The 16,171-nt window shown below is 36.4% G+C and overlaps 1 protein-coding gene across 1 annotated transcript in view; it reads right to left on the reverse strand.

Annotated features, from left to right (window-relative positions):
- Positions 1-16,171, reverse strand: part of LOC135705142 (LIM homeobox transcription factor 1-alpha) — a 77,905-nt gene that overhangs the window by 41,847 nt on the left and 19,887 nt on the right. The window contains exon 2 of the mRNA XM_065226728.1: positions 13,948-14,485. Within this exon, the coding sequence (XP_065082800.1) occupies positions 13,948-14,485 (538 nt within the window). The remainder of the gene's footprint in view (positions 1-13,947; positions 14,486-16,171) is intronic.

Raw genomic sequence — 16,171 nt, forward strand, 5'->3', positions numbered from 1 at the left:
GCCATTTTTAAATCCACGATGGCCGCTTCCGGTTAGAGAAAAGTTTTTGACGTAATTCCCAAGCTTTTCCCAAGCGATTTCAAAAGACGAGCAATTGTGTAACCTGCTGAAATTTGTACAACACTATAGTTCTTATTCAGAGCTTAAAGCTATTTTGGTGTATTGCTTTATACCCCGTTCACATTACAGCGTATATCACGTGATATACGCTGTCTTGCAATAAGCACTGATACATCTAGTTTTCACTGGAAATCCTATGTATGAGTGTTCATTGCAAGGCAGCCTATATTACGTGATATAGACTGTAATGTGAACGGGGTATTAGCGTGAGATAATTATTGAGATTTATATTAGCGATTCTCTCTTTCTCAACTATATACCAATAAGTCAGCGCTATGAGGTGTTACACAACTAATCCAATGAAATCGTCACTGTGATACGACGCCAAACAGTGTATGAAGCATTTTACGAGACGTTTCTGATCAGATAGAGGAGGCTACCTAAGGAGGCTGTAATCAAAATCTGACTGGCAAACTAAATCCTGTCATTTCGTAAAATGATCTATAAGGAACTTGCAAATGTGGCAAAAGTGGCAAAAGTGGCAAATTATTAAGACCTAACTCCTCCGATCATCTTCCTCAGCTCCAGAGAAAACCCACACTAGGCTAAATCTACGATGCAATAAATTTTACAAATATTATACATCTCCCAGATAATCATCAACAACGAATTTCTCTGAGGGGGGATAGGTGTTCGATATTGTAAAAGCAATTTTCTCCGAAAATTTGCCCTAAATCATGATTTTGGGTTTACAAATCTTTAAACATGTTTAACTCCGTAAATATGGCCTTAATCGCGATTTGAAGAGTGTTTGGTGTTGAAAACTGGTGTTATTGATTCTCTCCATAAATTTTAACAAAATAATTTCAAATTTTAAACTCATTTATCTTCGTAAATATGGCTATGATTAAAATTTGTGGGGTATTTAGGTGAGCGATATTTAGCCGGCTTGAGTTTTCCAAATCTTTTAACCCGTTTGTCTCCGTAAATATGGCTGAGCAATTCCCTTTCTCTGTATTTAATTTAATTTTGTATTTTTGAAAAGGGCATAATATATAAAATATATACACACCAAAAAATTCTGAATTTTACTGGCGATGTAAACATCCATGCATGCAAACATTCATACATGTAAACTTCCTTTTCACGTAAACTAGCAACTTGCAAGAAATGTTGCAAACAAAAATGGACAGTTGCATACAATATATGGTATATTACATGACATGTCTCATAAATTTACACGATCTATAATCTAAACTTGTATGACATATGACGCTCCATTTATGTACATCATAGTAACGGAAATTTACACTACTTTTTTTAGCTGTGTAGCTAATCTTCAGAAATTTTTTACTCCAAAACGGTTTGCCCGATCGGTTTGATGTCGTGGGCAATATTGCTGCTAATTGATGAGACCAAATTACCAAACTTTTTTTTTAAATTTCAATTTTTCTCGAAAAAAAATTTTGTTTGTAATTTTTTATTTGTTGATATTGTTTAGGTCAAAATGGAGAAATGATGGACAAAAAAGTTATGATTTAAAAAAAAAAACTCAAGTTTTTGGAAAAATATCCAAAACTTGGTCCAATTACTATTTTGAAATGAAAGTACACCAAATTTACAATAAAAAAGCACGTGGGTAAAATTTTCGCACTGTTTTCGAGATGTAGCGGTTTGAAAGTTAACATTTTTAAAATGTTGGTAATTTTTGGTCATTTTTAAATGTATTTCGCGGTTCTCCAGTTTCAAAAATATTTTTTTTTTTCCGAAAGCTCTGAAAATTTTACAATGAAAATCCTCTTGGTGGCTCATCGATATGATCTAAATTATCCGGAATGTGTATGTTTTAAAACAATTTATTTTCTTGCAAATACATATTGCGCTCGTTAGGATATGCAAAGAACTTATAATTGCGATTTTTCGAGAATGATTTCATTTATTTTTACATTGTTAGATTGATATACTTGTAATAAAAATCCATACTTTAATTCTTAGTAATATCAACAATTTTCTTTTCATTATTACAGTTTCAAAAGTGTCTGACTTTTATTTGTCTTTCAGAAATAGGAATAAATGAGTGGTATTTTTGAGTTCCTTGAGTATTGTTCGTTGAGCTCGTGCTTATGAGTTTTATATTCTTCAGTAGTTGCATAACAAAAGAAATTCTCTAGCTAGACTACACAGATAAAAATTCTGAATTTTAATAGTGATTTAATGTTGTTTACAACAATGGGCTTTTGTATGCAATATTTGCTACATTGCATGAAATGTCTCAGAACTTTACATGATATATAATGTAAATTTATATGATATGTGGCGCTCCATTTATGTGCATCATACTGAACAGAAATTTACACTACTTTTTCGAACTGTGTAGCTCTGGTAGCCATACGTTTCAGTGTTCCTCCTATAGCATCACATGGACCTTTTCCTTGCGATGTTGCGAAGAAATGCCATTCAACTTCTATTCCATATTTATTCTTAAATCGGCAAAGACTAGAAAAAAATATCTGATTTTTATATTGGGATGCAGCTCCGTCCGACATGAAATACATATACATATACTACATAACTCAAATGATTAATTGTTCCTTCATGTTTAAAATAAATGATAAATGGATGAATAGTTGCTTGCTGATTATTCCAGTGATGACTTTGTACTTCGTCTTGTAATACAAATGTGTAGTTTTCTGAAAAATCACAAATCCACCTTCCTGTAAATTTTCTTTTGTATTCTGCAAAAACATAGACTGCCCAGACAACCAGAATGCACGTATATTCAAAGTTGTTTTCGTGATATACAAACATATATGCAAACAAACAACTCGTATAGAATGCAAAGATATGCCTTATACGTACAAAAGTGGAGGCCATAAACGTGCATATTTTAATTTAATTTTAAACGAGTTGATTTAACATCATAAACGATTTAATCTGTAATAACATATTCATTCTGAAAAGTCTTACGACGTATTCCGATTTAATTTGTGATACAGTACGACAGAAAGATGATTCATCGCATATAAGTCGGAAATTCGCATTCTATACGATTTAACTTAAACATAATGCGAGGTATGTCATTCTTATATGCGATTTTGACTTAAACTGTAACAATTTGCGATACTGTCTGTACATTGTTATACGACTTCTGGTTGTCTGGGTGCTGTTGATTTATAAAATCATGAGGTATTAATTTCTCTAATTTTGGGGGCGACCCCGGCGTAGTGGTTAGCATCCATACCACTCACGCCAAAGTCACGAGTTCAAATCTCACCCTGGACAATTCACGAATGACCCAAGAGCGTTAAAGTGACTATAATAAAAAAAAAAAAAAAAATTATCTAATTTCCAATTAAATAGGAAACAAATTCATCCGGCTCTTTAACTAATGTTTCTATATCAAATCTGTGACCCATTTTTCAAATTGTATTTCATTAAAGCCTTTTTTCACGATTTCTTCCAATAAATTTTGTTCGAAAAACAGAAGAATCCACAGCGTCATACACAGTTCGAAAAAGTAGTGTAAATTTCTGTTCAACGATATATGACGCTCCATTTATGTGCATCATCATAAATGGAACGTCACATATCATATATCCAGAACAACATGTGAAAAGGGTTTGTTTACAAAAAGCTTGTATGCCCTTTTCACATGTGGCTCTTGATATGTTTACATTATATATCATGTAAAATCCTGACACATTTCATGCAATGTAGCGAATATAGTATACAAAAGCCCATCTTGGTAAACAACATTGTTTGCAAGTTGCTCGGTTGCGTGAAATGAAATACAAGTCTACGTGAACGAATGCTTACATCACAATTTAAATTCAGAATTTTTATCTGTGTAGGCAGCAATCTATTGCTTTTCTTTTACATATTAAACTATCTGTAATCGACTTCAAATTTCTTTAAGTTGTGAATAATCAAATTAACATTTTCATGAATAGTACATACACACACATAATGTGTCCCTGAACTAGTTAACAATTTACAGTTCTTAGGCCTGAGATTCGCAAAGGTTGAAACCCCAACTTGTACTTCACTATTTAATTCTTTGAATCGGTTGTAGGACTTCCATAAAGTTGGTCGTCATTAACCTTTTTGAACCGACTGACGCTTATCATCTTTTTTTATTGCTACGCAATCACGCAGGCATTGCTCTGCTGGTTTCATCGACTTCAAAAAACTGCAGAACAAGTTCCTTCGTATCATCACTCAATCCACTGCTTAACCTCGAAGTAATAGTGGAGTGTACACCTTTATCGTTTTTAAAGTTGTTTAGATTGTGTTGCCATATACCTGGTTGTGTTAAATGTGTCCATAATTTTCTGAACTGTTCTTGATCTACACAGCTAAAAAAAGTAGTGTAAATTTACGTTACTATGATACACATAAATGGAGCGTCATATATCCTACAAGTTTACAATATAGATCATGAGCAACTGTCCACCTTTGTTTGAAACATTTCTTGCAAGCTGCTAGCTTACGTGAAAAGGAAGTTTACATGCATGCATTTTTGCATGCATGAAAGTTTACATCACCATTAAAATTCATATTTTTTTTCTGTGTAGGTTATACGGTCAAGAGCTGAAATTTCTCAGTTTTCGTTGTATCTTCTTTCGAAAACTTTTCTGTAAGCTGTTCAATAATTTCATTAAAATATTCAGTTTTTTTATCATCTAAATTTGCGTCTGCATTAAGAGCAAATATGTGCTTTCTAATTGTCCACGCAGCAGCCGTGGAGTTGGCTGCACTGCCGACCGATCGTAACGGGAGCACCCATAGTTACGGGCGACCTTCAACATAAGGGTACGGCCAGGGTAGACGCGATTCGCGACGCGACGCAACCAATTCAAAAGAATCTTATTATTTATTATTATTCCTTGCGTGAGTCACATCGCGTCGCGTCGCGTGTCGCGTCTACCCTGGTCGCGGCCAAACGACGCTTGGGTTTCGGCATTCAACATAATTTTCAATTATTCTATTTTTCGAAGAGAATTGAGGCTGCCAACATTAGAGTCGTTTGTTTCTACCGATGTTATTGATGGTACAGTTACTAAAGATTCCTGACTTAAAACATTCATGTTGGTATCTTGTTCATCGCAGTTCGATAACTCGTCGCTACTTGATAGTTTGGCACGTTTAGAAAGCTGTATACAACAAGAATCACAAATTTTCAATTTACTGTTAAGTTGGTTCTATTCAGCAAAACCCAGATCAACCAAATTCTGTATATGAGTATCCGTGAGATTTCGGCAATTTTTCGAGCAACTTTTTTTAAACACGGTTATGCACTTATAATAAAAAGTATCCATTTTAACTACCACTATGTCTTTTGAATTACTGAGCTTAAGCAGGTCACTTTCACAGATACACACACACTTAGAAAAATTCATGTAAATTTAGGTGCTCTGAGAGTGACATATACGAGCGTCTATTTTGACATAAATTTAAGTCATAACAGACGCAAAATATAGCTCAATCAAACGTACTTTTCGTCGAGCAACAAACTTTTCAGTCTAGGAGCACTTAATATTACATGTTTGTTTACGTCTCATCTTTTATGTCAAAGATGGATTCCATCACGTGTAAAATTAGTTATTTCTAAGTGTGCAGCGAATTATATTTGAATGTTGATTACGTGTCAGATTTGGCTTATATATGGACGTACGTAATTCAAAACCAACCCACTTGGTATCATGAATTGCTTAGCAATAAGTAGCATTTTAGCATTTTAGCAACAAGTTTATACCTATAAGGTGCATGAAAAAATGTTGCATTGTTTTATTTTTATATTTTACAAGACGTTTAATATATTGATGAGCCACCAAGAGCATTTTATTTTTTTTATTGTAAAATTTTATGATCTTTCCGAAAAAAAAATATTGTCGGAACTGGAGAACCGCGCAATACATTTAAAAATGACCAAAAACTACAAACATTTTAAAAATGTTAACTTTCAAACCACTACATCTAGAAAACGGTGTGACTTAGCAAAATTTTACCCACGTTGTAAATTTGGTGTACTTTCATTATATAAAGTCGAAATAGTAATTGGACCAAGTTTTGGATATATTTCCAAAAACTTGTGTTTTTTTAAATATCATTACTTTTTTGTCCATCATTTCTTCATCTTGAACTGTAGTGCAATAGATGGCATTTGTTGTCCTCTAAAACATATCAACAAATAAAAAAGGCAAAAAATCATTTTTTAGAAAAAATTGTTTTTAAGATTTTATTTGAAATTAAAAAAAGTTGGGTCATTTTTTTAGAGTGCATATTTTTTTTTCAAATAGTCTCATTCATTATCTGCAATATTGCGCAAGACACCAAATCGATCGGGCAAACCGTTTTCGAGTAAAAGTTTTCTGAAGATAAGCTTGATATTTTAGTATAGACCCTTTTCAAAAATAAGGCTGAATTCAAATTGGCGATATGAAGAAGCAAAATGGCATAGACGGTCATAAGGAACGTTTCTGCAAATTTTCTTCCAAATCAAAAAATACAAAAATAAACCGATTTTCGAATTCGTAGGGAATTGCTCGGCTTTAATCGCGAAACACCCTTCAAGATTTAGGTGTTTGAATACCCGATTTTCTCCGTAAGTTCGGCCTAAATCATGATTTGGGTTTTCCATATCTTTAAATCTGTTTATCAACCAGGCAGGTGTATATAACCTTTGTTACACAATATAACCTCGTTTTTGATATTATTTAGAAAAAAAAAGATTAGGCTCCAATGCTAAATTCGGGGGCCAGTTCATAAATTAGAATTGCCAGAGTGAATGCATATGGTCTCCACTATGATAGGCCTCTAGCTAATCTGTACATCCTTATTTAGATCGTATATGATTGTGCATATCAGAATATATACTCCAAAATTTTAACTGGGCATCACCCATGCTCAACCTTCCTATATTTCTGATCTCCACGCTTTGGTCATGTTGATGTTTAGACACAGTGCAAGTGCGTACGGTTTCTTCTTCAATGATTAAATTTAATGGTTCGAAAACTATTGCATCTTCGCCACACCTAGATATGACCATTCCCTCCATTAAAACAAAAACATAAGTAACATGCCATATGAGATATTAACCATATTGATCGGATTAGCCATCTTGGAGAAAGCATTTCTAGATTGGTAAACGTCCACAGACGCACAAACAGACATCGCAAAATTTCAACTGGCTGAGTCGATACTCATATTCAATTTGATGATACGGTGTCGCAATCAAACTGTTAGAGAGTAAGAGTGGATCAAGAACCACCGATTGAATTTTTTTTACACATTTGTAATGGTTTGTGAGGGTTGCTATTCCTCGCATACGAAAAGTGACGTTGAAACCGATTTTAAAACCTTAGTACGGTAGTGTGCAAACAAAGATTTTGGGGTGTTCGGGTTTTCCAAATCTTAAATCCCATTTATCTCCTTAAATATGGCCTTTATCAAGATTTATGGGGTTTGGATTTTTCAAATCTAATTTATATCATTCATTTATAGGGTAGTTGTACCAGTTATGGCTAGACGTTCCTATTATGGTGTGTTCCAATTATGGCTTATGGGAATTCCATAGGCCATAACTGGAACTCACCATAAAAGGAACGTATTGCCATAACTGGTACACCTACCCTATAACTTTTTCGATTTAAAAATCCATTTATCTACATAAATAAGGCCTACATCGAGATTTTAGGGATGTGGATCAAAGTGTGCTGTGGTCGAAGTTGGACACACATATTTTTTCTTTTTTTTTCTGGTGCCAGGAACAGCTCAAAGAAGTTCCGACTCAAGATGTTTAAAGGGACCAAACGTCTTCAAGTAGCTAATTGACATCATATCGCCGAGCTTGCTGTGACCATTTCTATCATACACAAAGTTTTCATGCTCATTTCGTTCAACAACTAAATACGTGCCGGATTCAAGACCATTGCTTTTTAATCTGGAAGTGTGTATGCGTACCATCATCCATCTGATGATAGTATTGCATACATGTGGGGCTTACTGTGAAAGTAACCTAGGAATGGATGTGAATTACCAGGCATTCTGAAATGGGTTGCAGGATCTGCAATAGAGCTAACACTTTCTAGCTCCCGGATTAAACCTGCTATCATTAATTCCCAACATGGAGATTACAAGTAGATTTCTTCCATAATACCAGTGTCGGTCAGTGGGAGTTAGATTGAATACACACACACATACACACATAGAGATTTTAGAGATGTTAAGGGTTCCCAATTTTTAAAATCTATTTAGCTCGGTGATTGAGGACTTTCTCGAGATTTAAGGTGTGTTTAGGATTTCCAAATCTAAAAATCTATTTTCTCCGTGAATATGTCATTTACCGAGGTGCTTAGGTTTAGCAAATGTAAAAATTCGTTCATCTTCAAAAAAAAAGGGCCTTTATCAAGATTTTAGGAGTGATTAGGTTTTGCAAATCTTAAAATTTATTTTCTCCGTGTATATAGCCTTTACCGAGGAGATTTAAATAAGGTAAATAAGGTATTAATCTAGAGAAAAATGGTTGCACAAAAAGTGTATTATTATCAGTATCAATTGCGTATACATTCTAGCATATCGTACCCTGATTTTGACTCCTATGCTTCAAAGACGTTTCCGACTCAGACCCGACTACGCATCACTGATTGTATTTTTGGCTATCGTCATCAACTGTTGACCATGGGCCTCCATAACTGTCAATTCGGTCCAGCTGCTAGCCGTCGGATAGCTTATCCATGAGAAGGAAAAAAACACCAGGCATAATGATTTTACACTGCCAGCCCCTCATAACGGCAACGACTGTCAGCACATGGCCCTATCTGTTGTTTGGAAAAACGACCTCAGCTCATAAAATTGTTTCGAAATGATCCATGAATGATGTCCCCGCATATTGGCGCACCAAAAGTCGTATTATAGGCCAAGCTAAAAAGAATCACCGAATACATACAAGAATGCGTCCAATGGTCAAACGATTCCAAGTATCCGAAAGACAAATAACCGTCATCCGTTTTATGACCATTTCTGGTTGGCCAGTTGAACCTTTCAGACTGCTCCCATTCTCCAAGGGTGTGCTAACTGTAGTAGGAACTCGTTTCGGAGGGGTTCCGCAAATAGAAATAAAAAATGCACTATATAGATGACTGCTTTTTGGATCGTTCTGCTTTACCTAATCGTCCGTGCAGAGCCAGCAGGCACCAAACAGAGCGCAGACATTCGATCCTAACGAGGGTGAAAATCTCCTCGCCCCACAAGTTAGAACCTTTTGCCCATCAGATTTTATCTTACGACCTATTTCATTTCCACAGCCTGTCGTTAAGATGACATAAACATATTTGCCTTCATCGTAAAGTTGTACTTTTTAAACCGGTGGCTTCAGGAAAAGTCACTTTAATGCAAAGAGTCCGGCAGCCAACGAAATGGCGAAACAAGTGTTCACCTACTTAGCATGCGAAGAACGTGAGTTCAAAATTAATCATCGAATCAACTCTCTGCTGTAGCCCATGTAGATGTGGTAGATGTGTCTTACGGTGATGCGAAAGGGTAATTTTACACCCGGTACGCCTCATCGTTACATCAGCATAAATTTGATCGATTTGAATGTCCTTTTTCCCCTTCTACGGGTAACAAACAATTCCTGCAACCATATCCTATTTCAAATCAAGGGTAGGCGAAAAAAAATTTCCCTTCCGTATGATGTTGATGCATGATTCCTACAGTCTTTGGTGCGAGTTTAAAGCCATGCTAGATTGTGTGCAGCATAAAAGAAGCATTGTTTGAGCAGATGATAAATTGTTTTTTAATGACAATCAGAATGTGCGGTGCAGAATAAATCATGTTCAATTTGTCTTTTTGTAGTCACACGTGGGTAACCTTACTAGTTTGTGATGAAAAAACTGCAACCATAGGATGGTCAATTGATCTTAACCCTTTTTACTTGTCCTTGTATCCCTTCAACTTGACGTCTACCCACAACTTTAGTAAGGGAAATGGCTCTAATAATGATTGGGCTGAACGGTAAAAAATATTCTGTTCTTTATTTTTTTTCTAAGATCATTTCCATTGGACAACACAAATGACTATTTTTTGTTGCTCAATCCAGTATGGGTCCAATATTAGGGACAATCAGGCCGAAATAAGTGCACACTTAGAAATTACTATTTTTACACGAGACGTAATGCATCTTTGACGTAAATTATGATACGAAAACAAACATTGTCATGTAAAATTAAATGTTTTGAAATCGAAACATACGCAGCTCGACGAAAATTGCGTTTGATTGAATTGATTTTCTCCTTTCTTTGAACTGATTCTTATGTCATATGAGCCGCTTGCATGTGTCGGTCTCAGGCACTGAAATTTACATGCCGTTTTCGTAGTGTGTGACATCAACGCTAATATTCCTCTATCTCTCCAACTGTTTAATCATTTCACTTGCTTAACCTGTCGAGTTATGCATGTTAGTGAGTCAAACACATACTTAACAACCTCTTCTTGTAACTTACAAGAACAACATACATACCATCAGTGTTGGCAAAATCAAATCTCGATGAACATTTCAAATGATCCTATCTGCTTTGATCGATTCTCTTCATCGACTTTCTCTTTCGTTAATAACTAAGCTGCAAAACCTTTCTCTGTTGTATTTGACGTTTTGTACGCTAGATAAGAACCTCCTTTATCAAACTATGTGGTAGAATTAGCGCGAAATCTGTTTGCATGGCAGTGGTTATGAAAAGAGAAAGTCGATGAAGAGAATCGATCAAAGCAGATAGGACCATTTGAAATGTTCATCGAGAAATCTAATGATGTTTTTCCGCTCTCATACGCTCTCAATATCACGCGTGATGTTGGAACAAAATATTATGCTTGATATTGACTTAACAAGCTCCTTTGGTATTGCGAGACTATTCACAACGTGCAAAAATCAAGATGAGAGTTTTCTTAGACAGAGAAAGTATAGTTTGCTATCTCTTTTTACTTTTCACCGATGACAGACACGAAGTGACTGCTGCCAGCCGTTATAGAAGTTTCGGTTGCGTTCGGGTGTAAAGCAAAAATCATGAAACTCAATCTCACCAAAATTTGTTGTGATTTGCAGCTGGTTAACTTGACATTCCGAGCTGCGATATCACAGCTTGCAAAATCAACCGCAGTTGTTTGCTCAAAAAATCAAAAGCGTGATCTTGAGCATTGGTGAGATTTGATTTTTTTGATGATGTCTGCTGTCCGAAGATGTCACCTCCACTCTACTCGACCCACGGCCACACGTCGACAGCCTCGTAGTCTGCAAAGGGTCCGCACCTTCCGTTCGAAAACACCAAGGCACGTTGGTCCTCCACGAGCATGGTCCAGGTCTCGTGGCCGTAAAGGACAACCAGTCTTATCAGCCTCTTGTTGATAGTCAACCATGCTGCAGCAAATTTTATTTGGAGTCCAAAGTAGGCACGGTTCCCTGCCATAATGCGTCTTTGAATTTCTCTGCTGGTATCATATTCGACGGTCACAAGTGAGTCCAAATACACTTCTCATTTGACAGGTATTTGATTTGATTTTTAACAAATCGAGCAGAGGTCTAAGTTTTGTTCAAATTGTAGTCAAATTGGATTTATTCCCTGTAATTTAGCAGCCATGGGTCGATCCAAACATCTTACGTTCGAAGAAAATGTCAAAATCAAGTCTCTCTAATAGAGAAATCGATCGAAAACTTTTTCGATAACAAAGGTAGTCGGAAGCTTCTTGAAAAATATTGATAACTGTGGCCGCATCGAGAAACGTGGAAGGAAAAGTAAGCTTACACCGAAGGATAAACGAAGAATTTGTAGAATTGCAACGAACCAGAAAAGAACAGCATTACAAATCCACGCGAAGTTGGAGCATCCGGTGAACACACGTCGTGTGCATAAATTCTATCAAGCAGCGAGAGCTTGGAGTGGCGTAAAAGACTAGGGAAGCCCAACTTATCAGAACGGCATAATTTGAAGTACTTCAATTTCGCAAAAAAACATATATTTCCTGGACCGATTAATGGAAAAACGTGCTCTTTTTAGATGAAAAGAAGTTTAGCCTTGATGGAACAGACGGTTGGCAGTACTACTGGCAGGATTTTGCAAAGAACCGGAGGTATAGTACCACCGACAAACTGACATGAAACTTAAACTTAACTCTTGATCGAGAATCCATAACGGCCGATTCAAATGTGCAGCGATCCCATCTGTCAAAACCATAGAAATGTTTTATTTAGATAAAAAATAATTTGTCCAAAATAGATTAGACACGAACCAAGTCATACATTTTGTACGCGTGTTTGTGGCTAGGATAAACATTTTCCGCGAACACGGCGGCAGATGTCAGTTTTGTGCTTTGAGCAGAAATTCCTTTGTAATTTGTATGATCATTCATGTCTTTTTGTCGGAGATAGTACCACCATAGACGTAACTCTAAGACCAGAAGGTCCCGAAGAAACGTGCTCAACTTTTTGGCTCAGCTCTGGTACTCTCTTCGGTCCCAAGCTAATCGATACACCCCTCGGGAAGAAAAAAGTACCCAACGGCCAGTACACTTTTACCTACTTTTGACTAGTTTGCCTCCTTTTCTCCTTCAAATGTTGTCAAAAACGGAGGACCCAACGTTGCGTATAATCATGTTTACTCTTTTGGGTACAACTAACTTACTATTGGGTAGAAAGCTAGTAGAAAATTCCATAAATGAAAACTTCTTTAACCCGCCTTACCTAATTTTGGGTACTAATGTGATGTTTACGTCAGTGCTTTTTTTGCTAGCGCTAGTGTACTAGCACTGTACTGAAAAGCAGTCAGCATAATGTCAACAGGACATCAGCATCTACCAGTATGAGATTTTAGGAACAACTGAAATTCGTGCCAGTTGGTTGAGCTGCTGGAGCTAGTGAACTAGCCTAATACCTCGTACAGACTATAACGCTGTACAGACTGGAGAGTTATAACATGTTATAACGGTTGTCAAATAATTGCAACACAGAAACCACCATCAAGATAGCGTTATAACATGTTATAACTCTGTAGTCTGAACGTATTATATGGCTTATATCATGTAATATAGGCTGTGTTGCAATGAGTACTCAAAAATCTAGTTTTCACTGGAAATCGTATGTATGAGTGCTCATTGCAAGACTATATTACATATTACATGATATAAGCCATACCCAGACAACCAGAAGTCGGATAACAATGTACAGACAGTATCGTAAATTGCTACAGTTTAAGTCAAAATCGCATATAAGAATGGCATGCTTCGCATTATGTTTAAGTTAAATCGTATAGAATGCATATTTCCGACTTATATGCGATGACTCATTTTTCCGTCGTACTGTATCACAAATTAAATCAGATTACATCGTAAGACTTTTCAAAATGAATTTGTTATTACAGATCAAATCGTATATGATGTTAAATCAACTCGTTTAAAATTAAATTAAAATATGCACGTATATGGCCTCCACTTTTGTACGTATATGCCATTTCTTTGCATTATTTACGATTTTTTTGTTTGTATATATGTTTGTATATAACGAAAACAACTTTGAATATACGTGCATTCTGGTTGTCTGGGTAGTCTGTATGGGGTATTAAGCATATCAATTATAATATCTAGATAATATAATAGAATAATTCAACAGATGTCAGTTCACTTAAATATCGATTCACATGGTGGATTAAACAGAGTTCTTCCTTAGCATTGGCATTTTACCCCCATCTCCCCTAACCCCTGCAATACGTTTGAACATATTCGTGCAGTATGAATCCTAAATGTATGTTTTCAATCGGTAAAGACACTACTATGTAAATGAATCGGTCGGGTATTCGAATGCCTAAGCCCAACCAACCTCTAGACAATACAAAGAAAACTCACCTCTCGTAGTCAAACCGACAGTACAGCTTTCCGTCCCGCATAAAACAGGAATGCATCAACCGGATGGCACAGGAAGTGCATTGTAAACAGCGTTCATGGTACGATGTGTCCACCACTTTCATTATGTATCGATCGCATATGGGGCTACAGCATTGACCACACAGGGTGGCGGTTGCATTTCCCGAGCCTGTTGTCGCACTCGATTGGGCTGTCGACAAGGTTTCAACAGTGGCCGCTCCCACCCCAACGGCTGCCACCAAGCGTTCGGCCAGTGATGCGCCCATTGCAGGCACCGGTCCGGAGGTTGGCGGTGTGGTCACAGCTGCGGTTGATTGCACCGGTGAACAGGTTGCTTGTAGTGAGGATGTTTTACCAGCACTACAACTATTGTTGTTGGCACCACTATTGGCTCCGGTGTTTCCGGTGTTGTTATTGATGACGTTGTTTAAATTGTTGTTATTTTCGTTTGCTGGCGGTAACACAGTGAGACCATCTCCAACAGGACCGTTTGGCATCGAACATTTCATTTCCATGGGAACTGCAATGGATAAGGATAGATTTGTTATGAGAATGATGTCGTATGCCTTATGATTAACTTAGCACTTTGGGGCAACCAAAATTATAAAATTTCTGAGGCGAAGGCTAAGCTCAAAATGGTGTCCCACCCCAGTGCTTCTACTCTACTGATCATAACTATGCACCTACAGTTGAATGAATTAACATACGCTAGACTGGAATGTAGATTATGTGGAGGGTGCTTTATTCGTGACACGGCAGACACCACGTGGTTCATGTCTTTTGTTGCGATGATGCGATTATCATAAAAATAACACGATGTAATCAATATGTGCATGCATAATTGTGCGTGTTTCCCCCTTTACGTTGGTTTCATTCACCACCATTCGCTGAAATAGCGTCCAACATCAAAGAAGCACTGGTTCATCTAGGAGGGTTAGATAGGACACAGAATGGACCCCACCACCAGTGAAAGCGAAATCTGATTATGATTGATTAGTTTCGCTACCGAGGCGAGATGATGCTGGGACGATGACGAAAGCGTATAATAGAAGTAATCGGATAAGACTTTTCAGAAGCATATTTTCAACACGTGGAAAGTGTTGATTTGGAAGGATTAGGCAACTACTGTTTGTAAACATTTGGCGTGACAAGTGTATAAAAACAGGATCATAGGAAGATGACGTCCATATGTTCGTCCTAGCGAGTGTCTAGGTAAAGAAAGGAAGGAATTCGTTTGTCTTGACAACCTACATGGAAAGAAAATCTAGTTTTAACGGGTGATAACGAAAAAATGAGAATTTTAATTTGTGCTAACGGAAAAACACATGTTTGAGAAAAAAAAAGTTATTTTCAGGATGCTTTCGTGAACAAACCGTGTTGGTGTTACATTAGATTAGATATTTGATTTGTACTACTTAAAACTTTTGTATTTAAAATGTCACTCAACAGTATCCGACAAAAGTATATCATTTTTTTTTTACTTTTTTAAACTGTTATTGCTTAAAGTATAATATACCTAATTAATTGGAATCTTGCATATTTGTGATCTTTCAAACACTTCATATTAAACTCAAATATGTTCCTGACCAGAAAAGTTACCAAAGTTTTGCAAGCCATAAAATTGGATAATAATTAAAAAAATTTGCATTATGAAACTTATGGTGGCTAAAAAAAATGTTAAGGATTAAGAACATAAGAACTGCTCTCAAAACTAAAGGGTGCATTATGTGCACACTGATTATGTTCAAACTTTATTTATTTTTGTAGTTCAACGGATACAAAATACAGGAATATTATTGTATTATATTTACGTTTAACACTATCTATCAGAATTGGTACCACTGTTGTATCAACTTTCTTTGTTGTGAACTGTTTCTCATTTTCAACTTTTTCTGAGTTTTCTTTAGGTTTCGCTTAACGATTGCAAAATATTTTTCGATTGGTTGCAGCTCCGGGTTCAACTTGGAATTTTCTGGCCGTATACCATTCCTGAGCCATTTTCCCGTAGTGACAGGAAGCGAGGTCTGGCCAAAACAGCACGGAATAACTGTGTTTCTTCAAAAAAAAAGGCAACATAAATATCTTGTCAGTTGTCACGAAAATTCTACTTTTCAGACCACATGTGCAAATCAACTACCAAACCAAGTATTTTTTTGGGAACTTTTGCGGTAGCCGTTTAAAACTTTTGACCTGGCAATTTGGTCAA

Source organism: Ochlerotatus camptorhynchus, unplaced genomic scaffold, assembly GCF_037179485.1.
Source record: "Ochlerotatus camptorhynchus isolate MF236.1 unplaced genomic scaffold, CSIRO-AGI_Acam_v1.1 ptg000258l, whole genome shotgun sequence".
Classification (NCBI taxonomy): Eukaryota; Metazoa; Arthropoda; class Insecta; order Diptera; family Culicidae; genus Ochlerotatus; species Ochlerotatus camptorhynchus.